Raw genomic sequence first — 26,173 nt, forward strand, 5'->3', positions numbered from 1 at the left:
GGGCGCCGCAGGCTGGGGCTGGAACCCGGGCCTGCCCACTTTGCGTCCAGTACTCTTAAAGCCACTGGAGAGCACATCCCCCAGCCGACCCTCGTCCCCCGACCTGGGAAGTGAGGGGTTGCGCTCGGCCTCGGGCGACCTCCCGGGACTGCCGGGTGCGCTTGGGGATCTTGGGCTCAGACCCCGGAAGCGGCGCGTGGCTCCCGGGAGCGGAGAGAGCGCTCGGGGTTGTCACTTTAAATTAAAAGAGGGAGCGGGAGGGGGGCGGGCGAGCGCGAGGGAGCGCGCGGCGGGCTCCTGGGAGCGTGCCCGGACTGCGGCGCAGCTCCCGTCCGCCGCCCCGGCCCGGCTGAGCCCCCGGCCCGCGCCGCGCTCCTCCGAAGGGGCCGCCGGGCGGCACTGCAGGGGTGGCGTTGCGGGAGACGGCCGGGCCTGGCGCGGGTGCGTGCGCGCTGCAGGAGGCCGGCCGGGAGTCGGGAGCCGGGAACCGGGAGCCGGGAGCCAGGAGCCCGAGCAGGAGCCGAGAGGCGGCCCCTCCGTGGAGCCGGGGTGAGTAGCACCCGGCCGCCCCCGCGCACCACCGGGATCCGGTCCCGCGCGGGGACGCACGCGGCGCCCCCTGCCAGCGCCGCGGACCCCGGCCTCCGCGCACTCTGCACACCCGCGCCGCGCCGCGCTTGCACACGCACGCCGGGCACAGAGCGCGCCGGGAGCCCTTCCCCGGCCCGGCCACTCCGCGCACTGCGCATCACATCGCGCCCGCACGCCCGTCCCGCGTGTGCACACACGCGACTCACCCGGGCATTTACACGCCTCCCCGGCGCCCGCGCTGCGCGAGCGCCCCTCACTTTCACACTCAGCGTCCTGACTGGCCCCACTGTCCCCTGCCCCACCTCACACCCTCTCCCGACTCTTCCGGCTCAGTCCCCGGCTCTCGGGTCCCCATATACCCTGGGGGGTTCCCGCGGCAGGGGTGCTGGGTCTTCAGGAAATGCTCCGATCTGGAGAGGCAGGTCGCACCGCGTCGCCAGGAGGCTCGGGGAGCTCGGGAGAGGATCCTCAGCCTCGTCCCGTGTCAACGGCCTGAGTCTGGGGCTTTGTGGGGGCTCTTGGGAACCTCTGATACCGCTGCTCTTTGCCAAGAGGAAGCTTGCCGCGTCTCAGGGCCTCCGACTGTAGAATTGGCTGCTGAGGGGTGGGAGTAGGGCCCAGCATGGGGACCTGGAGCCAGGCCTGTGGGTGGAGGAGCCCTGAGCCAGCCCTCCTGGTGATTCCTCTTCCAGGGCTGCATGACAGTGTGCCCCCCTCCCCCGTCATTAGGGCCACCCAGAGCGACTGGGAAACCTTCACCCAGGAATGTCGGCTCCTTCTCCAAGCTAGGGAGGGGAGCAGGTTAGGAGGGCAGCCGCTGTTGTGCTTCTTACTAGAAATGGGGAAACTGAGGCTCAAAGCAGACAAGAGTTCCAGCCAAGTTAACCCAGCCAGTCTGGAGAAAGGTCAAGACAACTACCTAAGCCCCCTGCCTTCCCACTCTGAAATCCAGAACCTTCCCCTAGCTTGGGAGAGAGCAGGTTCCCAGTCTGGGGTTCAAGCTTGGATTCTCCGTCTTGTCGGCTGTGGTGACGCTGGGCAAGTCATTTCTGGCGGGTCAGTTTTCTTACCAGTACAATGGGCAGAGTAGCACCCCTCAGAGGGCAGCAGGGAGGGACTTGCTGAAATAAAACATGGCGAGTCCTTGGTACAGTGCTCAGCACATAGTAGGCACCCAGTAGACGCCAGCAGCCGCCACTCTAGCCAGTCTGCCCTGCGGTTTCTGTAGGCTTTAGGGGGATGGTAGCAGGATGTGGTTATTTCGGGGGCGGGAGGAAGGGAAGCACTTGAAAAAGATTTCAAACCTAAAGATCCTAAAGAGGTTTACAGCCTGGGAGGTGAGGACTGCCCTGTGCCCACATTGGAATCCTTCCTAATGTCTGATGACCACAGGAGTGGGGGTGGGGGGACAGGCAACACCTTGTGAGCCACAAATGTGATGTGGGCTCACAGTGAGCCAGGAAATGGGGTGGGGGAAGCAGAGACACGGGGCCCCTTCCCCCTGGAGAGACACAAAATTCCTGGAAAGCCATTCCTCCAACAAGCCCGGGAGGGGGCCTAGACTGTGGTCAGACTCCAGTAAGGCCAGTGACACTTTTTTCCACCCACCTCCACCCCTGAAAGGCCTGGTCAGGAGGTGGCATCAGGGCCAAGAGCCCAGGCCCGGATCCATCACACCTTGGCACCAGTCCCAGGGTCGCTACTCAAATGCTGAGTGACCTGGGGCCCCCGCTTCCTCATCTTTAAAACAGGGACCCGTTCATCCAGCCAAGCGTCATGGCTGTATCGCGAGCCTCGGCCAGCCCAGGCTCTGTGCTGAGCATTTCGCAGGTATGAAGTCCAATGCTTGCAGCAGTCGGGAGCCACTGCCACGTAGGTCTGATTAAGTCTGCATTTGAACCTAGAGCTGTTTCCAGGGAGCAAGCCCCATGCAGTTTTGGATTCAGGATGGGGGGGGGGGGGGTGGGACCTGAATGAGTAGAATGGATGGATGGGAAAGGGTGCCTGGAAGGGGATGTGGATCTGAGGAGGTTGGGTGTGAGTTTGGGACAGCTCTGGCTCATCCCTGGTGTGCCCATTTCCTCTGTATCAGAACCTCGGGGGAGTTCTATCATAGGCTTCCCTGGCTTCCTGACATGCCTTGTCAGCAGACGGCCGAAGCCACAGCCCCTCTGCCCAGAGGACCTCCAGCCAGGCAGCGGTGGGAGCCTGCTTGCCGAGGCTGTAGTCGGTGAGATGAGGGGGGCGAGGGGGCCAGCACTAGGGAGTAAAGCCATGCAGAAGGGCACTCACTACACAGTTAGCTCAATCTCTGCTCCCTGCATCCTGGTTGGGTGACTTTGGACAAATTTACTGCCCTTCTCTGAGCCTCTTCTTCCTCCTCTGTGGAATGAGGTTAATGATAGGATATCCCATAGGGGTCTTGTGGGAGGTGTTGGAGAAGACACCTGTGAAGTCCTTGGGGGCTGTGGCTACTAGTGGAAGAGGCACCGGACGGGGCAGCAGGCGTGGCTGCCCAGGACCAGCTCTCCCACTGCTGGCTGTGTGGCTTTGGGCAGATTCCTGAACCTTTCTAAACCTCTCACTGTTCATCCAAGAGCCATGAATGGAGATGCGCTCCAGGGGCCAGCAGGTTCTGGAAGTGAGTGGAGGGATGGGAGGGGCCGGGCTTGAAGAACAAATGCCCCCTCCCAAGGGGCAGAGCCTACTCCATTCCAGCTTTGGCATTTTTGCAGGGGTCGGGGGAGACCGACCCACCAGCCCCCAGATCTCCTCATTTTTTAAGGGAAGCTGTAAATCGAGCTTACTGCCCACACGATTCTACTGCTCAAACGAGGGCTTAGTTAGGGGGCCTTTGGGATGATTGTCAGGCTGGTAACCACAGCAGCTAATGTTTACCAAGCCAGACTACACTTCTTAGTCTGCCCCCCTAGCACCCTGATAAGGCAGTCATGAGCCCCATTTTACAGATGGGACGACTGAGGCTCAGAGCTAGTCAGGGGGCAGAGCTGAGATTCAGAACTGTGCTCAGGCTGCCCACCTCCTCCCCCAGCCCAGTTTTCTCCTCCTTCCCTCCCTCCGTCTAGGCAGATTCAGTCAGACTTCTGCTACCTCTCTGGGGGCCACTGCAGAAACTTGGGGCTTGGGTGTGCCTCGAATCATCCACATGTTCACTGAAACTACAGCTCCCGGGCAAGGGGTGTGGGAAGAGTGGGCAGTGTGATAGTTGGGGTTTGGAGCTGGACCAGCCTCAGAGGGCTGGGGGCCCCTCCACAGCTCTGAGTCTGGCCCAGCAGATACGGGGTTCTGTCCCATACCAGGTGGTATTTGCCATGGGGGTGTACCCCGTCCACGCTAGCCTGCTGCTAGCACTGGCTATCCCCGTGAAGCCTCACTCTGGAAGTCAGCTTGTGCCAAGTAAGCAGGAAAGAAAGCTGATGGCATTGGATTCCCAGCAAGGCTGGGACAGGTGTGTACCCCTTAACATATGTGTGTTGGTATGTCCAGACCCCGTTCTGCCAGGAACTAGGGCCACCTTGGACTTGTCCACAGGGACCTGCTTGGCCTGCACGTTCTCAGGAAAGTTTTGAAACCATATGCCATCTGCAGTAAGGCACGGAGGTTAGGAGTATGGAGCCAGAGGGCCTGGGTGGACCGGTTTCTTAGCCCCGTGTGGTCTGGGGCAAATGATTTTCCCCTCGGGCCTCAGGACTCTTCCTCTGCAAACTGGAGATGATAATAGTATCTACCTCCTGGGGTGGTTAGAGGATTAAATGAGGTAATATATAAGCAAAATGCTTAGAATCATGCTCTCGGGCCTACGGAGTGCTCAGCGAGGCTGTCATCCAGGTCTACAGCCCAGGGTCCCAGGAGTGAGCTCCCTGTTCGGGTCAGCATAGGTGAAGGCTTCCCGGATAAGCCTCCCTTCTACCACCGTGAAAGACCCACCTCTCACTGGATCACCATCGGCAGAGCTGGGAGCAAGGAGCTGTCCCCGCACCTGACAGAGCTTTGCCCCAGGGCTCTGTCCTGCCCTGTTTCTCCAGGCCTCCTGCCCTGGGGCTTCTGGCACTCCCCCATGTGCTGGATAACCCCGTCCGAACCAGACTTCTGGGCTGTAGAGCCACAGACTGGGGAGAACCCCAGGATTCAAGAAAATGCTTACCTTCTGATTAGACTCCAATCCCCAAGGGAACCCACAGAATCCTTCCAGGGGTTGCAAAGAGGGTAGCCAAGCCACAGCCTGGGAGCCTTTTACCCTGTGGCTGAACAGCGTTCACATTTTTTTGTGAATTGGTTACAACATTTAAAAAATCAAGAAAAGATCCAGGTATCTGGCTTTTCTTTCTTTCTTTTTTAAGATTTCATTTATTTATTTGACAGACAGAGATCACAAGTAGACAGAGAGGCAGGCAGAGAGAGAGAGGAAAGCAGGCTCCCTGCTGAGCAGAGAGCCCGATGCGGGGCTGGATCCCAGGATCCTGACCGGAGCCGAAGGCAGAGGCTTCAACCCACTGAGCCACCCAGGCGCCCCTACCTGGCTTTTCTTGAAAAAGCCAGAAGATAGATAGATAGATAGAATAAAATAAAATGCCTGGAGATTGGGGCCCCTGGCTGTCTCAGCCAGTAGAGTCTGCAGCTCTAGATCCCAGGGTTATAAGTTCGAGCCCGACATTGGGCGTAGAGATTACTTAAAAATAAAATATTTTATAAAATAAAATAAAGTCATGAAAAGCCAGAAGATCCAGCAGTGCTAGGTTGGCATTCCTGCGGGAACAGAAAAAACAGCGGCCTTTGGTGGGGTGGGGGGGAGGCGAGCCAACACCCTGACCTGTTTGCAGCCACCTCTGCGGGGGCGGGGCTGTCCTGTCTTCCCGTGGCCCTTAGAGCTGAGGCCGATAGGGTTATCCCAGCCTCCCTTGTCCATTCCTTTAGCTCATGTCTGTGAGACAAAAGTACTTCTCAGCAAGAGCAGTAATAAAATTTTGAGCAGTCACTGGGTTTCAGGTAATGGCTTGTATGACTCCCAGACCTTTCTAGAACAACTGATTCAGACCTTCAGCATTCATAAAACTTGGAATTGGAGGGTGGGGTGGGGAGGAAACCATCCTGAGCAGTGAAAGGACTGATAATAGAATATTGCAGAAATGCAGCCTTGCCTTTCCAGTGGAAACAAAAGCTTTTGAAGTAAGCCTTAGCAAACACCCTAAAAGCCCACGCTATAAGTAGCAAAGAATCAGAGAACAGTTGCAGGTAGGATGTTGGTTGGATGGGGTTGGTAGGATGGAAATGAGGTAGCGGTGCCAGATTTAGTGAATATAAATGCAGGATACCCAGGAAATTTTGAGTTTCAGATAAACAATGAATAATTTTTTTTTTTAGTATAAGTATGTCCCATACAATATTTGGTACATACTTATACTAAAATGAATCAAATTCAAATGTCACTGGGCATCTTGCATTTTTGGTTGGAAAGAGCTTTAAACGCCATTTTTTAAAAAAGATTTTATTTATTTATTTGACAGAAGGAGAAGTCACAAGTAGGCAGAGAGACAAGCAGAGAGAGAGGGGGCGGGAAGCAGGCTCCCCGCTGAGCAGGGAGCCTGATGCGGGGCTTGATCCCAGGACTCCGGGATCATGACCTGAGCCAAAGGCAGAGGCTTTAACCCACTAAGCCACCCAGGCACCCTAAACACCATTTTTTTAAAATGCCATTTAATAGGTGACTGGATTAAGCATTTACCTTTGGCTCGTTCCCAGGTCGTTCTATCCCTGCTCCTGGGATTGAGCAGGGAGCTTGCTTCTCCCTCTGCCCCTTCTCCCCACCCCCCACCCCTAGCTCATGCATGCTCTCTCTTGTGAAAATAAATAAATAACATCTTTTTTATAAATAAAATTTTAAAAATTAAATTAAAAAAAAATGAAAATGCCATTTAAAAGCCTACCTTTGGCTGAGCTCTCCTCACAGGTGAATGTGAGCTCCAGACAGGCCCATGGGCATCAGGGAGGTCAAGGCATAGGGTTCAGGTTGGTGGCCCTCCAAAGCCCCCTCTGCTGACTGTCTTTCCCCTTGCAGGCCCGGCTGCTGCAGCAGGCATCACCATGGCCATGGACGTGGCTGAATACCACCTGAGCGGTGAGTCCCAGCAGAAGCTGTCACCTCACCGGGCCTTCCCATAAGGCCCGGGGTGGGGGTGTCAGTGGGATGCCAGTAATGGCCCTATTTTAGCAGTAAGGAGAGGGACTTACCCAAGGTCACACAGCCTTGGGGACACTGGGCTAGGACCTGGCATGGCCTTGGACGAGTGACAAAAACCTCTCTGGGCTTCTACTTACTCATCTGCAAAATGGGGGACGTGAGGCCTCCCTCAAGGACTGCTGGGAAGATTCAGTAACCGAGCTTAGTGCCAACTCAGATCTTTGCATATGCCCTTCCCTTTGCCCAGAGTCCTTCCCTGCCTCCACCTGGCTAAGCCCTCGAGACCAGTGGGATGTCCCCGAGGCAGATCTAGCTCCAGACTGGCAGGCCACCAACACCTCCTCGGCCCTTCATCTCCTGGGGTCTCAGTGGCTAATCTACAAACAAGTGCTGGACAGGGGCCTGGCAAATAGTCGACAGTCAAGGAAGCTTTTATTATCTGCCACTCCGCCGCTGCTGCCTCCTCCTCATTTCTGGTCCCAGCAGAGTGCTCGCTTCCCTTGGGAATTCTCCCCATACCCCTGAGGCTGGCAGGCAATAAAATGAATAAATAAATTCGCATTAATAGGCATCATTTTGCGTCACCGTCCTGGGGCTGTTCCTCTCCTGCCCCCCTTTCTGCCAACCAGGACTCTGGCTTCAGGCCCTCAGCCACCCCGGGATCCTCCCTCTCAGGGGAGCCTGGCTCTGCTGTGCACGTGGCCTTGCCCATCATCCACAGGGACCTCAGACTTCAGTGCCCACCTGCTCGCCCGCCCCCACAACCACTGGCCCTGCTGGGAGCCATCCCTGGAGCATCCCGGGCCAGAGCTCCTCACGTGTGCCCTCACTCTCCAGTTCATCAGGCCCATTCCTAGGCCATCCCTTATTCACCAGACTCCCAGAACTTTCCTGGCTCTGCAGGGCTCGCCTGGGGCCCTCTGTAGATCTCTGTTGTGGTTTTGGTTAGCCCACAAATGATGTGCTGTCAATAGAGGTCAGAACTCCGGGTTTGCTCACAGCTCCTCCATCCTGATCTCCCGCCCCTCTCATCTGTCCCTGGTCCCGCCCAGCCCTTGTCCATAGGCCGTGTGATGTTTACGTCAAAACTGTGTGGTTGGACCATGTCGTGAATTCATCTTTTTTTCTTCTGGCAATGCATGACACATCTTCCTGCTTTGCCACAGTGACATCCTAATGACTTCCATTCTCAAAGGCCAGTGGTATTTCCCTCCCTAGTTAGCACCACCTGGCCCCAGTGACCCCGGCAAGCTGTTTCCAGTTTTCTGCGGTTATAAATACAGCCTCGATGATTCACACCAGATATAAAACTTCCTGGGATTTTTTCTCCGCAAGATAAATTCCCCAGGGCGGGACCGTATGCTTGCGGTGGGGGGGGGGGGGGGGGGGGGGGGGCGGCAGGCGGCGGGGTGGTCATCTCCATTCTCTGGGTGGGAAGGCTCCAGCTCAGACTGGTGAGGCTCTGTGTTTCCTACCCCAGGGCCTTTGGCCGGTGGCTGGGCAGGCTCTCAGCCTCTCCCAGCCTCAGCTCTCCTCCTCTAGCAGGTGGAGGTCGGGAGCTCACAGGATGTGCGTGCTGGATAAATGCCGGGGCTACAGGCTGGCCCTGCTCTTCTCCGGAGTGCGTTGGTGTTATGGCTTCTGGCTAGAGTTGGTGGGTCTCAGGAGAGCAGGGGTAGGCTGAGGCCTCCACTGCCAGCCGGACTGCTGCTGCTGTGTGGCAGCACGGGACAGCCTGGCTTCAGGGAAGGGGTAGCAAGGATATCCCCAGCCCCAAATGCCCCACTCTCTCTCCCCCACTGGACACTCTGAATGCTTCTGGCTTTGGACACCCTCTCCTCTTCTTGTCCTAAACTCCCAGTCCCTGGCGCCTTGGCCTGGCACATTTCTTGCTCCTCCCTTGTATCTCAGCCTGGATGTCTTTCCTCCAGGAAGCCCTTCTGGATTGTCCTCATCACTCTTTTTTTTGTCTATTTATTTGCCTACTTATCTCATCCCTAGACTGTGAGCTACTTAAGGACAGGGACTGAGCCTGGGGCTGACTCCCTCCAGAGTGTTCGCACACAGTAGGTGCTCAACAGACGTTGCAGTGATGAATCTCCACACATGAAATGCCCTCCCCAACTCTTTTCGCCTTGCTGCTTCGGAGCTGTGCTGGGTGGAGGCTGGGTGGGGCCATGGTGACTCCTGCTTGCTCTCAAGTCTGGCTGGCAGAGTTGAAATCCCAGGACCACCCCCTCCTGGCTCTGTGACCTTGGGCAATTTCTTTATCCTTTGTGCACCTCAGTTTCCCCATTTGAACTGAGCATAGAAGCAGTCCTTATAATGGTGCAGAGAATTACGTTTGCCGGCAGAAGGTCACTTCTGATAGGTGAGAGCTCACCCAACACTGGTGAGGGGCGGTTTGTTACTATGTCTGGGGCCAGTGAGGCTCAGATAGGGAAAGTTGTTTACTTATCAGCGGAGAGAGAGCATTAAGTGTCTGGATTTGTCCCCAAGCCCTGCACAGCCGGAAAGCTACATCTCACTCCTGGCTGAGCCTTTTTTTTTTTTTTATAAGAACTTTATTGAGATAAGATTCACATACAATTTACCGGCTTAAGACGTACAATTCAGTGGATTTGACATATTTTATACCCATCAACACTTTCAACTTTGAGAATCTGCTTATCATTCTCCAAAGCAACCCTGTATTCTGCATTGCCCCCTTGTCCCCCTAGACAATCACTAACCAACTTTCTGTCTGTAGGCATTTACCTATTCTAGACATTTCATGTAAATAGAATCCTACAACATGTGTTTTTTGGTGACTGGCTTCTTTCGCTTAGCATGACATTTTCATGGGTCATGTATGTTGCAAGGTGTATGTTGCAACCAAAAACCTTTGTGTTGCCACATTATAGTATGTTGCATGGATGGAGATTTTATTTATCCATCTATCAATTGATAGACATTGGGTTGTTCTACATGACGGTGAGGCAAAAATGGGGTAATTTCTTCTTTTCCCCAAACCCTTTCCCTCTTCCCTCAGACCTCAAAAGGTGGCTTTGATTACCTGGCGGCAAGAGGTCTTTTGAAGGCTGTAAGGTCAGAGAACTCAAAAGGGGGAAAATTAACCCTATTTGTTCAAAGCCTAGGGAATGTTTAACCATCGTTCACAGCTCTTCATCTGATCTAGCCAAGCTAGTCCCCACCGCCATCCTGTTCCGGTAGAAATGGATGCTTTTGTAGAAAAGGAGATGGAAGCAGAAATCACAGCGTACATATGTCTTATTCAATCCTGGATCCCCTAGCACTCTGCATGGAGCCTGGTGCATAGTAGCGGCTCAGTAAATATTTGTGCAGTGAATAAGGAAGTCAGTGCTGAACTCCCTGCTCCTTGGGTGGGAGTCTGTAAGCACTGGGGAACCCCAGAGCCTACTAATGAGAGGCTGCCCTTACCTTGCAGTCATCAAGAGCCCCCCTGGCTGGGAGGTGGGTGTCTACACTGCTGGGGCCCTGGCACTGCTGGGAATTGCAGCTGTGAGCCTGTGGAAGCTCTGGACATCGGGGAGCTTCCCCAGCCCCTCCCCGTTCCCAAACTATGACTACAGGTACCTTCAACAGAAGTACGGGGAGACCTACGCAGAGGCCAAGCAGAAGGTGAGGTTTCCGCTCTCTCAAGATGGCATCCCCTCCCTCCCCAGTCCCTTGTTCTCTCCTGGTTAACTTCCTCCGGTGACCAGCGACCCTTGTCCCACTCCGTGTCTCCACCACAGCCCAGTGGTGCGAAACCAGCGGACACTTAGTGAGGGAATGAATGCTTTCAATTTTAAAAACCATCCTGTGTGGGGCACCTGGGTGGCTCAGTCGGTTGGGCATCTGCGTTGTGCTCAGGTCATGATCCCTGGATCGAGCCCCATATCGGGTTCCCTGCGCAGTGGGGAGCCTGCTTCTCCCTCTCTCTCTGCCTGCTGAGCCCCTTGCTGTGCACTCTGTCTCTCTCTCCCTCTGTCGAATAAATAAATAAATCTTTTTAAAAAAATAAAATAATAAAATAAAATAAAAACCATCCTGTGAAAACTACAGGAAAATACAAATAAGAAAACCTCTCTCCACATGCTACCACCCAGGGCCAAATAACTGTGAGCTGTATTTTAACCACTAACATTTTGATTTCATTCCAGTACTTTTAATCTACCCTCCAGTCTTTTTTCCATGCATAGTTTTTATACAATGGGTGTCATTTCTACATAAAATTTTATACCCTGCTCTTTTTATCTCACAGCTAAAACATTTTCCTATATTGTTGAGCCCCCGTCATAAACCATCATTTTTTAAAAGATTTATTAATTTATTTTAGAGAGAGAGAGCAGGGGGGAGGGGCAGATGGAGAGAGAGAGTCTTAAGCAGACTCCGCACGACCCTGAGATCATGACCTGAGCCGAAACCGAGAGTCGGATGCTTAACCAGCTAAGCCACCCAGGGGCCCCGTAAACATCATTTTAATGGCCGGTTCAGGTTCCTTTTTATGTATGTGCCATGATTTCCTAAGTGCCATTATAAATAATGCAGTGAATATTTTACATATAAAACTTGGTCTTCGTTTGGGATTCTGTACTTTGAGCGGACGCCCAGATGTGGAATTCCTGTGTCAGGGAGGACAAACATTTTTTAGGGCTCTCAGTGTATATTGCTGAATGTTTCATCATTAGACACTTGGCAGAGAATTTTTCTAACATCATGTCGAGTTCCAGAGACACAGCCAGAATCTGTTACCGGATAGGGGCCCTGCACACTCATTCATTTGGGGTGCGAGGGGACTATCTCCCATTCTGCTGGGGGGTACTGTACCTTGGCACAACTTTTCCAAAAAGCATTTTGGCCACATAGATCAACTGCTTGCAAAAGGACCGTGTCCTCTGAGCTAGGATTTTAAGAAAGCTATTTGATGCTGCGTTATCTCTCTTCGTGAAAAATAAGCAACAACGTAAATGTCCAGCAGTGGAGGACAGTGAAGTAAATCACAGCTATCCACTCAATGACAGGTTGGGGGCCCGTTAAAAATTATGGTAATGAAGACTGTGCAGCCGCTTGGGCGATGCTGATGGCACAAAGGCTTTTGGGTTCTCAAATCCCAAGGTCAATTTAGAGAAAAGAAAATTTTGAATATTAGGGCGAACGTTACCCAACTTGGAAGACTTCCCCTTTTGTAGACATTTTGGTAAACATCCTTTGAGGCTGCTCGATCATCTGGTGAACGGCTCTGCCCTAGTATTCTTACCCCTTGCCCTTGTGCTGGAAACTTAGATTGCGAACTACTTTCGCTTTTCATAAACATCACTGCAGTGAACATCTTTATGTACAGAACTCAGTCTGCATCACTAAACATTTTGAGAAAAAGCTTTCTTCCTCGTGGTTAGGGAAAGAAAACGGAGTGACACAAAAGAGCATTAAGCCAGGACCTTCCTGGGGCATCTGGGGGGCTCAGTCGGTTGAGCATCGGACTCAGGTCCTGATCGCATGGGTTGTGAGATCGAGCCCCGCACCAGGCCCCATGTTCAGTGGGGGTCTCCGTGGATGTTCTCTCCCTCTGCTCCTCCCCCTGCTTGTGCTCTTCTCTCTCTCTCTCTCTTTCTCTCCACCCTCAAATAAGTAAGTAAATCTTTAAAAACACCTGACTAAGGCATGCATCGTTCCTGCAAAAGGGGAACTAGAGGTGCCTCGAATAGACCAGGCTCACAAGACCATGCCTTTGCATTTGTGAGGCTCCCGTGTCCCTTTTTCTCACCCCCAGAGAGTGCCTGCCTGGAATGCCCCACGGGCCAGCACGCGGGGACCACCCAGCCGCAAAGGCAGCCTCAGCATTGAGGACACCTTTGAGAGCATCAGCGAGCTGGGACCGCTGGAGCTGATGGGCCGGGAGCTGGACCTGGCCCCCTACGGGACCCTCCACAAGTCGCAGTCGGCTGACTCGCTGAACTCCATCTCCTCCGTGAGCAACACCTTCGGGCAGGACTTCACACTGGGCCAGGTGGAGGTGAGGATGGACTACGACACGGCCTCGCACACCCTCCACGTGGCCGTGCTGCAGGGCAAGGACCTCCTGGAGCGGGAAGAAGCCGGCTTCGAGTCCTGCTTCATGCGAGTTAGCCTGCTGCCCGACGAGCAGATCGTGGGCATCTCCCGGGTAAGTGGGGTGCTATCTGGGCTCTCGGAGGTCCTCCCCGGGCAGGCGGGTCTGCAGGGCCAGGCTGGATGTGAGGAAGGTGCCACAGGGCAGCTTTAGATGCTAATCCCAGAGCTGAAGGACCTGAGGACCAGGCGTGGTTCTCGGCAGTCCTACCCCAGCGGCCCAGTGTGTGGTAATTGTCCGTTTCCGCTCCTGTCCCCTGGGTCAGCTTAGGGTCCTGGCAGAAGAGGGATGACATGTTCAAGTTGGCTCATTTGTGGAGAGCTCAATAACAGGACTGTTAACGATCGGGGGGGGGGAGGGGCGCTTGGGGGGCTAAGTTGGTTAAGCTTCCGACTTTTTTTTTTTTAAACATTATTTATTTATTTATTTATTTGAGAGAAGAGAGAGACAGTGAGAGAGAGCATGAGCGAGGAGGTCAGAGGGAGAAGCAGACTCCCCGTGGAGCTGGAAGCCTGATGTGGGACTCGATCCCGGGACTCCAGGATCATGACCTGAGCCGAAGGCAGTCGCTCAACCAACTGAGCCACCCAGGCGCCCCGCTTCCGACTTTTGATTTAGGCTCAGGTCATGATCTCAGGGTCGTGGAATCGAGCCCCGTGTCAGGCTCCACACTCAGTGGGGAGTCTGCTTAGGATTCTGTCTCTCTCTCTTCCTCTGCGCCTCTGTCTTCCTCCCTGCCCCCGTTCCCTAAAATAAATAAATAAATCTTTAAAACACACACACACACAAAACAATGGTGTGGGTGGGGTATAGGACGACCTCAAAGATAGAGTGGCTCCCTCTTCTGAAGGGATAAGGGGATGGGGAGACTACTGGCCCCAAAGGAAGAAAGGCATGTGGAGGGGCCACGTTGATAGGCTCTGTGCCCTTTGGTCAAGGGACACACATGGTCAGACCACAGCAGTATTGCAGAGAAGGACCTAGGGAATAAGCACCCCCACCTCTGACCTCTGATTTCCCTTGAGTGACTTCCCCTGTCTGACTCCACCAGGAGCCAGAAGCTAAGGGATCCTGTCGATCAACCCATAGAGGTCAGTTCCTGGGGTCGAGAACAGGGTGGGGAGAGTGGGGGGAGACACTCAGCACCCTCCCACACCAGGCTATCTTTCAAGGGTCCCCTCTGTTTGGCCAGGAGGGAGCCAAGCCTTCATGAGACACACTCCCCTCCAGGCTGGATTAGGGGTAAAAGGCTCCAGACGCCATGGCTGGGAGTCCTCTGAGGTGGGCAAGGTAGACGCCCCATGGCCTCTAACTGGAGTAGGAGGAACCTGCGGGCTTGCAGGACCAAGTGGTTTCTGACTCCTCAGAAACCTGCCTGTGTCCAGTCACTCTTACCACGCTGAAGTTGACTGTCCCTCTGTGGTGGACACTGTCATCCCTCTCCCACCCCCACGCTGCCCCCCCCACTCCGGGTCCCTGACCACAGCCCAGTATGCGTGGGACCCAAGAGAGGCCGTCCAGTGGATGGTGAGGAGCAGGACCCTAAAAGCTCACTGTCTGGTTCCAATAGCAGTTTTCCACTTCCTAGCAGCATGACCTTGGATAAGTCATGTAAGCTCTCTGTGACACAGTTTCCCCATCTCTCAAATGGGGACTGTAATCCTTGAGGAGGGGATACAATAGATTGTACCTCAGGACCATGGAGTGTCCCTGCTGAGCCTGGATCCAGGCTGCCGATGACCTGGACTGTCTAGAAGATCCTGGGTGGTTCCGGATACCTTCCTTGAGGGGGGACATTGGTGGATAGGAACCACCACAGCCTGATGTGTGCTGAGAATCTGGTTCACCGAGTCCCTACATCTGTGACTCTCTCATTAGCCCCAGTGGGATGGACCAAGGGCATCTTACAGATGAAGAGGTTCAAGAGAGTGCTTTGCCCAACACTATGCCAGCAAGTGAGCCGGAGATCCAGGACTTGGCCCTGGAGTTCCCATTTTCCTCCCCCCATGTGCTCATAAAGCACAACACACAGAGAATGCATGGTCAGGGAACCCGAGCCCCTGCAGGCAGGGGACAGCAAAGTGGCTCATTTGGCAGGAGGAGGGAGATCATGAAGAGCCTGGAGGCCAAGGTCAAGATCAGGGGTGGACTTTATCCCACGGGGAAGGAGTCCGTGAAGATCCTCAAGCAGGGAACTGGCTGGGGAACGTGGCTCCCAGGGAGCAGTGGCAAAGGAACCTTCCCACAACCCAGGCAGGGACCAAAGAGTATGCTTCAGTGCACCCGGAGCTGTTGGCGGATTTATTCCCGAGAAGGCAGGCTTCTCAGCATTGCAACCCAGCCAGTCCTAGCAAGTAGGTGGCTGCCCCCAGGCTGGGCAACCCCCCAGCTTCAGGCAAGTTTCCAGGGATGAGAGCTCCTCCCTGAATATTGCCAGGCAGTGACTAAGGCAGCCCCCAATGGACAGGGGAGCTGTGCCCGCTAGGGCACCTTTCCAGGGGGCCTGCCCACGGCTTCCTGGGAGGAGGCCAAAGGCACCCACCAGGCAGGACTGGTCTTGGAAGCAGAGTCTGCCCAGCCTCACCTCGTGACTCCATCCATTCACCCATCCACCTATCCATCCATCCATCCCACAATGTTCAGGCCATCCGGGGCCAGGCTCTGAAGGGCTGGGACATCAGCCCGTGGTTCTCAGCTCCACGATTTTCTGTACTTACTGCACACCTCAGCCCAGAGCTGAACTGGTATAAGAGAGAGGAGACCAGTTCAGCAAACATCACAAGGGTTTTATGGAGCCATGGGCACTGAGTGTGGGAATTCGTTGGTGTCCGATTATGGAAGCTTCGAATGCCAGGCTACCAGATTGGCCACCACAGAGAGGAAGACGGGGGCCTTTAAATCCCAAGGCTGGGGTGCCTGACTAGCTCAGTTGGTAGAGCACAAGACTCTTAATCTCAGGGTCATGAGTTCAAGCCCCACGGTGGGCATGGAGCCCACCTTAAAAAAAAGTCCTCAGGGCTAAACCCCCAAAGGATGAATTGGCATTGAGGCTGGGCAGGGGGGTGGTGCGCAGCAGAGCCAGGGCGCTTGCCCAGGCCTCTGGACTCTCTGTCCGGTGCTCTCTCCCCACCATGGCTTCACAGGCCCCTGACTGCCACCCCTTCCCCGTGTCCCTTTCTCTCTGCAGATCCAGAGGAATGCCTACTCCATCTTCTTTGATGAGAAGTTCTCCATCCCCCTGGACCCTGCCGCCCTGGAGGAGAAGAGCCTGCGGTTTTCTGTGTTTGGCATCGATGAAGACGAGCGGAAGGTCAGCACGGGCGTGGTTGAGCTGAAGCTCTCTGTCCTCGACCTCCCCCTGCAGCCCTTCAGCGGCTGGCTCTACCTCCAGGACCAGAACAAGGTCAGTCCGCCCATGGAGAGAGGGTCACACATGCCTCTTGCCGCGGGGAGACCCCGCCGTCCATAACAGCCCCCACCCCGCCGTTCTTTAGGGGATGAGAGAAAGAGGCCTGTGCCGCATTCAGGAATACTCTGTTTACTGCATGAAATGAAGATGCTCTCACTGCTGTTCACTGCGCCAGCCACCAAACCTTCAGACACTCTCTTCCTTAGAGGGTTTCTGCTGGGGAGGTGCTCTGGTGCTAAAGGGGATCATGCAGACAGAGGCCGAGCTGCGGTTTACCTTTATAAGCGTAGGACGGCTTGGGGACCATCACTGTTACTCAAGTAAATGGTCTACCCGTCCTGGTCCGCCGGGACCTCTGTGTGCTACTCCATGGAACGTTTTCCATGGGCTGGAAGGAGGGACTCTACCTGCATTGGGTGGCCACATTTGACAGGTGCCCCTGGCCCTCCTTCCAAGGCAGGGCCCACCCCCTGTGCGAGGGAGGGATGGTGCACCCTTCATGGGATGCGGGACTGGGGTCCCTTTCTCAATCCCACTGGCCCAGTACCTGGTGGAAGGGCAGGAGCAACAAGTTCTCAGCGGAGAAGGAAGCTTCTGCCTTGCCCTGGGCCCCTCAAGTCACTCACATGTCCTCCAGGCTGCTGATGCTGTGGGTGAGATCTTGCTGTCCCTGAGCTACCTCCCAACAGCTGAGCGCCTCACGGTCGTGGTGGTGAAAGCCAAAAATCTCATCTGGACCAATGACAAGACCACAGCAGGTAAGGCCTGGCCGGCTGCCCGGCTCCTTCGTGTGGGCTGGTGGGAGCGGTGGCCCCCCTGCTAAGCAGGGGGCCCCCGGGAGCATCAGCAGGTGTGGGGGTACAGCGCCTGGCCCCTCCACCCCCTGGTGTTGGCTGAGCTCAGGAGCTGTGCACAGCGGGGAAAGCAGTCTGGCTGCGGAAGGCTGAGCGCAGCGAGGGTGGCAGGGAACCCCCGTGAGGGGCAGACGGGGGTCTGAGCAGGAGGCTGGGGCATGGGGAAGAAACCAAGGTGGATGCCCACTTTCCAGAACTAGAATTCATGAGGAGCTGGGCTGCGTCCTAGATCCCAGACAGGACCCAGGGCCCCCAGGATGGTTTGGGTGCCGGGCAGGACCTGCTGCCTCCCACCGTCTGCGGGAACAGAACTGGAAACAGAGGGCTGGGGGGTCTGGAGCCCGACCTGCTGGGAGCTGGAGGGGAGGGGGAATCCAGGGTCCAGGCGGGTACAGCAAGGACACCCAATGGGTGAAGGGTGACAAGCAGTGAGTGACTTGTTATTTCAAAGTCAGGCTCCACAGAACGGGTACAGGGTGACTCAGGGCTGACGTCTGTGCTCATTATAGAATGAGAAGTGGTGGGTCTGCGGAGTATGCCGAGCGCCATGGGCGGGGAGCGCGTGCGGGGGCTGGGAGGCGGGCTGCCTGAGCCCCAAGCCCGGCTCTTTTCCTGACTCATGCACGAGCCTCAGTTTTCTCATCTGTAAAATAGGAAAGAACTAAAGGCCCAATGGCAGGATGGCAGGGGATGGTAGCAGCCGTGAAGGTTTGGCTGTGTGGAGCCAGTGGGCCACTAGGACTGGGCCGGCCTATGCCAAGGGAGTGTGGCCCTGACCCCCACCTCTCGCTCGCCCACAGACCCCTTTGTCAAGGTGTACCTGCTTCAGGATGGGAGGAAGATGAGCAAAAAGAAGACGGCTGTGAAGAGGGATGACCCCAACCCGGTGTTCAACGAAGCCATGATCTTCTCGGTGCCAGCCATCGTGCTCCAGGTGAGGGGGGGACTGGCTCAGGTGTGAGAGCCCAGGCCTGGTCACCCCGGGGACTCTGGGGCCACTCCAGCCACACCGACCTTGCATCTCAGGGCTCCTGCAGATGCCAATGGTTTGCCTCATGCCCTCACCTTTCTAGTGGTGAGGCATTTATGGAGCACCCACCAGCTACCGGCCCTATGGTGGGTGCTGGGGACGCAGGCGCTGCTTCCTTGGTGCTCACAAGGGACAGGCAGAAGGTCCCCAGACAATCTTAATCCTCCAAGAGCATGCCAGACTTTGGTGGTCAGGGGAGGCTTTTGCAGGAGGGGAGAGCTAAGCTAAGACAGTTTCCGGTAGGAGCAACAAAGGCCTTGGAGATGAGCCAGGGCTAAGCCAAGGGCCCACAGTGCTGGCCCTAACTCTCTGGAGGCTACCAGCAGAGGCCCTGCTCAGCCCCGCCCACACTTCCGTGGCTTTCAGAAGGTCATGTGATCCAGGGAGACCACCCCCACCCCGCCCCAGTACAGATACCACAGACCAAACCTGGGGGGTTACAGAGAATATGGCCTGTGCCTCACCAGTGGCCCTGCTGGCATGCCTCAGAGGATGGGGAGCTTACCACCTCCCCTCACTCTGTCCTTCTGTCCCTGGGCATCCCTGACAGTGAGAATGGCCTTTTGTGCCTTGAGCCGAAACCTGCCCCTTATCCATGGGGCTGTGGGAACCCGCCAACTCTGACACCCACCCTGAATTTGAAAGCCCAGAAATCGGCCTCACTCCCAGAGTCCCCAAGGCAGGCAAACATCCCAGCATCACTGGTTGGCACCGGTGTTGCCTTCCTGCCACCCTCATAGGACAGACTGTCCACCTGCCCCCCTCTTCTCCCACCCCCAGTGGCCGCAGTGTCCCTATTCCACAGCCTCCAAGGGCGGGAGACCTCTCAGGACCAGGAGGGAAGGTGGGGAAGGAGGAACACGAGGAGGAGGAGAAGGAAGGAGGTCAGGCTGGGTTTTAGTTTCAAGCTCAACCACTTTGATCTCAAGCACATTCTTTTCCTTCCTCAGCTCTGAGTCCAACATGTGATTATATTAAGAATAATGAGACATCTAAAATGCTCCGTGTGCAGGCTGTTCTAAGCACTTGACACATTTTAACCTTTTTTTCCCCCCAGAACAGGTAGGAACTAATAGAATTACCATTTCCCAGACGGGGAACTAAGGTAGGAAGAGCGCAATTCACTGCCCAAGGTCACATAGCAAGGCTCGTGGGGAGGCTGGCATTTGAACCTGGGAGTCCAGCGCCGCCGCTGTGTAGGGAGATAGGAACAGAAGCCTGGGGGCTACGCAGATCCGGGGTAAGGATTCAGGGAGTCACACCTGGCCCCCTGCTCCTAGCACCCATGTCACTTCCTCCCCAGGACCTGTCTCTCCGTGTGACAGTGGCTGAGAGCAGCAGCGACGGCCGAGGGGACAACGTGGGCCATGTCATCATTGGGCCGTCTGCCAGTGGCATGGGCACCACGCACTGGAACCAGATGCTGGCCACTCTGCGTAGGCCCGTGTCCATGTGGCACCCTGTTCGGCGAAACTAGCAGCTGGCACGACGGGCCGGGGTGGGCACTGAGCCTGGCCCATGCTCAGCTCTAATGCCCCTCCCTAGTCCAGCGGGAGCCATGAATGTTGGGGTCCCCTGCCAGAGCCCCCATGAGCCATTTTGGTCCTTCTGTCCAGACTGCAGTGGAGAAGCGGGCCTGGCCAGGTGTCTAGGGACCCAAGGTTTTCTCCCACAGAGGGCCTGCTGGGGCTGGGCCATGACCCATGGAAGGCAGCCTGGCACTGGTTCATTGTGCTCCCACTTTGAGATCCCCCTGTTCCTCGGCCTGGGGCATTGGGGCTTGGTCTCTCAGGGCTCTCCACATCCCACCCTGCTGGGAGACCAGTGCTAAGTGGGGTCAGGTACGGGGAAACGCGTGAGTCTTGGGGGCCAGATGCTGTGCTAGATACCACAGACATGACATGAAGAGGACACGGCCCTTAGGATGTCCGGAAGACAAGACTCCCCTGTCCTGGGGTTCTGCTCAGTGCTGAATGCCACCATGGCAGAGCTCTGGGGGCTGCGAGGACAGGATGGGAGCCATGCCCTGAGGGGCAGGAAAAGAACAGAGTGTGTCCCATGCAGGCAGCCAGCCCTAGCAAGGCAGGGACAGGAACTTCCCTGTCACTAACTGTCCTCAGCCTACTGGAGTGGACACAACGACCTTTCTCTGGGCAGGAGAAGTGACCAGGAGACCAGGCTGACTCCGGAATCACGCTCCATGAAATCTGCTCCCTCCATCCATAACCCTGGCAAGGCCCAGAGATCCTGAGAGGCCCAGAGCCAGGTCCCTGCGTTTGGTCTCCACTGGATTAGGCATTGGCTCTATACTTCCAGGCCAGGCCCTATTGGGAAGAGAGATGCCTCAGCCTGTGGGTAGCCAGTGGGTAGTGGGGCCAGAAGACAGACTGCAGGGGTGGGAGGAAAGGGGTGGCCTGAGCAGAGGCAGGGAGGGGAAGTCAAGGGGCATCCAGATTGGCGGGGGGGTGAGAAGGAAGGGTTTGAATGCCAGACTGGGAAGGAGGGGCACTGGGGGTCCTAGGTCAAGTTCCAGAAGCGAACCCTGAGATTCTTAGGCAAGGAGTTAGTTAGGAGAGCAGGGAGCCTTCCTCCATCTGGAGAAAACTGGAGGGGAGAGAGGAGAGCCGTGAGCAGGGGCAGACTCCAAGCACGTCGTGGCTTCTGGAGTGTCCAGCCTAATGGCCTGAGGAGCCCTGTTGTGTGATTGGCCCCTGGAGGGATCCTGACCAGAAAAAAAGGGGCTGGACTGTTTGGCCCCCCACCAGGGCTTCGGCTACCACCCACCCCAGCTGGAGGAGGAGAGCGCACACTCTCCAGCTGTCACTGGCTGCGGCAGCCCCTGTGCGTGAGAAGCAGGCAGCTGAGGGGTGGGGGTGGGGAGGGTGGCCTGCAGCAGCATCCGCTCCCCGGGGCCACCCACAGGTCAACGCAGGGGCTCTCGGGTTGCCACAGGCCCTGGTGAGCTATGGAGACCTAGGCCCAACCTGTCACCCCCAGTGCCTCTGGGAGAGCCCAGTCATGGGACTGGAGGCAGAACTGTGGGCCCAGCCCTGTGGCTGGCACCGGAAGGTCTGCATGGCCCGCTACGGAGGTCAGGGGCACAGCGGAGGAGCCTCTGCAGCTGGGGAGCCTCTGCAGCCGGGGAGACCCAGACCGTTTCTGCCCCAGGGCAGCCTTTACACCCACCTTCTCTTCCCCCTCTTTCCCTCCCTCTAACTGCATGAAATGTGGACTGTGGACCCAGGACGGGCACGGTGGGGACCGAGTCTGCTGACTGGAATGATTCTAGAACCAAAATAAAGCTGGGGCAGGAAGGAGGGGGCTTCCAGGGAGCCTTGCTCGGCCCCAAATCACCTTTGTCTCTACTCCAGGAATGGGGACTTGGGTCTCTGTGTGGGTTACTCTGAGCAGACTGCCCTGCTGCTGAGTACCCAGAAGGGAAGGAGGCCTCTGTCTGGCTGGGAGTCTAGCACAAGAAGTAATGCCATCGGACTGCTTGGGAGGCTCTAATAAGGGGCCCTAAGCCAGGCCTGGCAGGGAGGATGGCAGTAGGGAATACCACGGAGGGCTTCCTGGTGGTGTCTCTGAGCCATCTTCAGGGAAAGAACCATAGGGTTGAAAAAGGTAGGACAAGGCCCAAAAAGCATTTCTGGAACAGGGAACAAGACACAAAAGGGCAGGAGTGGGCAAAAATTGAGGCCAATTAGTCAACCTTGCTAGAGCAAATTTGGGGGAGGCTGAGGACAAGGGACCCAAAAGAAAGGCTTAGAGGGGAGAAGGGTCGCACACGTTCAGTGAGTGCAGGTGCCAGCGGGCCACCCTGTAACCCTCGCTATCCTAGGGGAGGTTCAGTTATCAACCCGTTTTGAAGAACCGGAAATGGAAGCTTAAAGAAGTTAGGTAACTAGTCCAAGATCACACAGCCCCAGAAAGTCTCAAAGCTGGGATTCAAGCTCCGGCTGTCTCGTTCCAAAGTTCATGCTCTTAACCCCCAGGCCACACTGCCCCCTTCCCCGACTCTCCCAGGCTGCTCTAGTCTCTCCCCTGCCCTAGAAGATCATACCAAGGATAAAAGGATGATCTAGGTCGGAATTACCAGTAGCCCCGAGGAGGCCTGCCTCCCACAGAGCCCGACTGTGCAGGCTTCTGTGGACCTCCCCCCACGTCTCCCACCAACACTGGACAGACAAAGGACACCGGTGAGATAGGAGTGGGAGGGTAGGGAAGGGCTTCCTGGAGGAGATGGAAGCAGGAGCACTAGCCTGGCAGTGTGGGGAAGACCATGCAAATGGAGGAGGGAGAGGGGCCTCTGGGCATGGGAACTCCTTGGTGTCCTTTGTGACACCTGAGGCTGGAGAGGCCAGATGAGGCTGAGCTGGGGAGGTTTTATGGCTCCAGGGTAAAGCCAAAGGTCCTGGTCGGGTTGGCAGTGAGGAGCCACAGAGGGTCCCGGGCTGGGTCAGAGCCCACAGCCCCACAGCCGCTCAGACCTTTGCTTCCTCTCTCCTGCCCCAGCCGTCTATGCCTGCAGATGCCCAAAGTGACAACCCGAAAGGCTAAATAAACCTGAGACTGGGCCACAGGGCCCCCTCGCTCTCTGCCCCTCCCACCCCATTATCAACCTTCTCACTCCACCCACCAGGATCCATAATGACAGGTCGGAGAGAGGAGGCGAGGACAGGAGGCCTGCATTCCCAGCCCTGAGCTCCATCCAGTTAAATGGTGGCTGGAGTGGAATGGATCTGACGGAGCCCAGACAGACGGAAATGGGAGAAAAGGTTCTTCTGGGCTCCATCTGCCGCAGACTGGGCCTGCAGCTTTCTCACTATGCGACAGGTCCCTTCCTCTTGAGAGCTTCAGTTTCCCTGCCTGAAGAATAAATGTGTTGGTCAGGAAGGCCTCTAAAGGCCCCCCACACCTCTGACTTTCAGGAATTCCATGCGTAGCAGCCCCAAATGCCTGGGTTAGAATCCCAGCTCACCCACTCACCAGCTGTGGGATCTTGGGCAAATCATCTGTCCTCTCTGGGCCTCAGTTTCATTACTTGTCAAAGGAGGATAAGAATTATACGTAACAGGAGGGAATAAAGCGATACATGCCAAGTGTCCAGGACTCAGGAGATGCTCTGTAAACAAGAGGTCCGGGCTTTGGGTGGAAGGGTTCTGGCCAAAGACAGACCTCCTGGGACCTGGTTTCGAGATAAAAGGGAGGGGGAGGGCACATAGGGAAGCATGAGGAGCAAAGGGCCTGTGTAGCCTGCCAAGCCACTCCAAGGGGCATGACTGGACCTCTGAAGTTCCACTCCACCCCCTGCACCCACTTCCCCCATCTGTCAGCTACTCATGAGCACCCCACCACCCAAGCCAGGAGCTCCCAGCCACCTGGCAAGCCTCTGTGGGAATGGTGCAGGGAGAAGAGCAGCCACACGGCGGCAGCAGAGACCCGGCTGGGGCAGCAGGGGACTCCCAGGCTTGGGGAGGGTAGGGTCGGGGGGGTCTATGATGTGGCCAAGGGGCCAAGGCCAGGGGTCCTTGGAGCGGATGGAAGCAGGAGGGCGGTCCCCTGCCTGCTGCCCCTACCATTGGGTCGCGCACTGTAATCTCACCTGGGCGGTCGTTTATCCCTTTTTCGTTTCTTTGGTTTGTCTATTCTTTTGAGTCAACCAACCTTCCTTCCTCTAGTCCCTGCTCCATTTCCCTTCCTTTGCCCTCTTTGTCCAGCCAGGCAGTCAATCGGACCTACTGTCCTGAGCCTCAGCTCCCAGTAGAACGAAGGAAGCAGATCACTTGCTGGGCTCACAACAGAGTCTCGCGGCTGAAGGAAATAATACATACGAGGTGTGATGTCAGGAGAGAGCCCTGCTGTGTGGCCAGACCTGGGTTCAAACTCAAGTTCTGCCTCTTCCTAGCTGCGGGTCTTAGGCAAGAATTTAACCTCTCTGCCCCCTGCCCAGGGTTCCTCATCTGTAAAATGGGGCTAACAATTCCCACCTGCTGGGGGACAGAGCTGGCACACAGTGAGCTAGCCATTAATGGGCGCTGTTATTCTCGGAAATGTTCAGTGAAACTGTAAGGCATGACATACGTCAAGGATGTCATTATAATGATTATCCCTATAGCAACCAAGGCCAAACGCCTCTGCCTGACTCTCAGCTCCCTCCACCGCCAGTCTGGCCCCACCTGCCTCCTAGCCTGTCACCCAAGGCCTGATGACAGCAGCAGTGGAGAGAACAGAGGATGACAAAGCTGACAGCTGATCGTTGGAGGATGGGGCCCCTCCCACCACTCCTTGGGGCGGGGAGCCCTGCTCGGTGGCTATACACACCCAGCTCAGCGCCAAGTCATTGCTCAGCCCTTTGGCAGTTTCGGGGAGGAAAGAGCATCTGAAGGGTGGGGATGTCACGAGATGCTCCCGCCATCCAGATGAGGCTCCATTCCTCCTGCGGACTGTGGCCCTGGCTGAGCTTGAGTCAGGGGTCTGGGCTCTGCCTCTTTGCAGTGGGGACAGTGACTCCTGCCCCAGCCGTCTCTTTGGTCCACAGTGAGGACTGTGGTCCACAGGACTTTGGTCCACAGTGAGGACCTCAACGCGGATTGAGGGTGCTTTTCCACCTGCCCAGCTTCGAACTCCACGTGGGATGACGTCATGACCTGCGTGGGGAACCCAAAGATTCTACTGTCTATTCCTTTGAGCTCCACTGAAAACACTCAGTCCAGGACCTGGGGAGAACCTTGTGCCCATTTTCAAAGGATTTCAATTCACTTCAGTTCTGTATTTATTCCCGGCACCCAAAATGCTCTGCTATCCAAGCCCTGTTAGAACGTCAGCCTCTCCTGGCACCAGCTCCCCAACCCGACCTCACCTTCCATCACAGAGAAGGACCACAGCACCCCCTCAAAGTACGCCCTCTCTCACCTCCATACTTTGCCTGGGCTTCCCTCAGTTTGGACCACCTTCCCCCACCCCCCACCCCCGCCCATTTGACTGTCTCACTTTTTCTTCAAGACTCTGGCCCCTCTCCTCAGAAGGGTTTTCTGATCCCCCCCCCCCAGGTAAAGAGCCAGCCTCTCTTCCCTACTTCTGTCCCGCTGCCTGTCCCCACTTCTGTTGTAGCTCCCACCACACCAATGCCCTACCTGTCTCCCATTCTAGACGTTAGCTTCTCAAGATAGGGACTTCATCTTGAAGGGTTCAGGGTCCCCAGGCCCTTAGGCATCAGTATTGGTTAAGTAGTAAGGATCACTAACACATGGACCAACCATGCACCAGACCCTGCTCTCATCACTTTGTTGGTGGAAGGTTCCTTCACTTTCTTTAGATGATGCCCTCCCAGAGGTGAGCAGATGGTCACTGACCTACCTGCATGGAAACTTCCTGGTGCTGGCTGGGGCAGGGCAGGCCAGGCTGGCAGTGCCGGGAACTGACCCATAAGGGTATGCCCGGCTCATCCCCTTCCCGCCTGGCCTTACATATCTGGAGGGAGGACCGTGGTGGGCGCTGATTCCAGAGCCCTGGGGAAACGCACATTCGTCCCTTCAGGCATCCATTCGTTCACCCGAAGTCACCGGCTCTTGTGGTTCTTGTTCCGGCCGGCCGGCGCTGGGCACCAGGGACCCAGTTCTTGTCCCTACAAAGCTGGTAGGCTCCCCAGGCTGCCCCTCACCCCCCACCCCGCCTCCTTCCTCCAAGGGGAAGTGGGCCAGGGGCCTCCTCTTCCCCTGTCCACCCTCCCCACACACAGTCATCGTCCCGCTCCTTTTCTTCTCCCCATCGGACCCGGGTGGGCCTCCAGAGGACTCAGGCCGAGCGCGAGACCCCTTCCCGCCCCCCGGCCCCCCCCCCCCGGCGCCCGCTCGCAGTAGCGGCTCCCCAAGGGTTTCCCCAGGGGCGGGCCCCGCCGCTCGCCACGCCCCCGGGCTCTCACCTGGCCCCGCGCCCCCGCCCCCGCCCCCGGCTGCCCCGCGCGCACTTCCTC

At 56.3% G+C, this 26,173-nt stretch overlaps 1 protein-coding gene and 1 long non-coding RNA gene across 3 annotated transcripts; one reads left to right on the forward strand and one right to left on the reverse strand.

The window, feature by feature from the left end:
- The first annotated feature begins 263 nt into the window (after nt 1–263).
- Nucleotides 264–22,841, forward strand: SYT12 (synaptotagmin 12). 2 transcript variants are annotated; one of them, XM_047692537.1, is made up of 8 exons: nt 264–549; nt 6,668–6,727; nt 10,239–10,432; nt 12,567–12,959; nt 16,093–16,308; nt 16,952–17,072; nt 17,969–18,102; nt 19,502–22,841. In XM_047692537.1, the coding sequence occupies exons 2-8, from the start codon at nt 6,694–6,696 to the stop codon at nt 19,673–19,675; spliced, it is 1,266 nt and encodes a 421-aa protein (XP_047548493.1). In that variant the 5' UTR covers nt 264–549; nt 6,668–6,693; the 3' UTR covers nt 19,676–22,841. The 2 variants fall into 2 exon arrangements, with proteins under 2 accessions (XP_047548493.1, XP_047548494.1); XM_047692538.1 differs by lacking the exon at nt 10,239–10,432 and having other exon boundaries at nt 267–549.
- Nucleotides 22,840–24,791, reverse strand: LOC125079124 (uncharacterized). Its single transcript, XR_007121046.1, has 3 exons — nt 23,804–24,791; nt 23,188–23,386; nt 22,840–23,067 (listed from the first exon to the last, which is right to left on the reverse strand). It is a non-coding gene; the product is annotated as an uncharacterized LOC125079124 (long non-coding RNA).
- Nucleotides 24,792–26,173: the final 1,382 nt, after the last annotated feature.

The sequence above is a fragment of the Lutra lutra genome, chromosome 10 (genome assembly GCF_902655055.1).
Source record: "Lutra lutra chromosome 10, mLutLut1.2, whole genome shotgun sequence".
NCBI classification, from domain to species: domain Eukaryota; kingdom Metazoa; phylum Chordata; class Mammalia; order Carnivora; family Mustelidae; genus Lutra; species Lutra lutra.

What these genes read in the sequence shown, in the direction of transcription:
- SYT12 (XM_047692537.1), top strand. Translation starts at nt 6,694, where the DNA reads ATGGCCATGGACGTGGCTGAATACCACCTGAGCG. An exon ending in ACCTCCAGGACCAGAACAAG is followed by an intron (nt 16,309 to 16,951) that starts GTCAGTCCGCCC and finishes CATGTCCTCCAG; the next exon opens with GCTGCTGATGCTGTGGGTGA. An exon ending in CAATGACAAGACCACAGCAG is followed by an intron (nt 17,073 to 17,968) that starts GTAAGGCCTGGC and finishes GCTCGCCCACAG; the next exon opens with ACCCCTTTGTCAAGGTGTAC.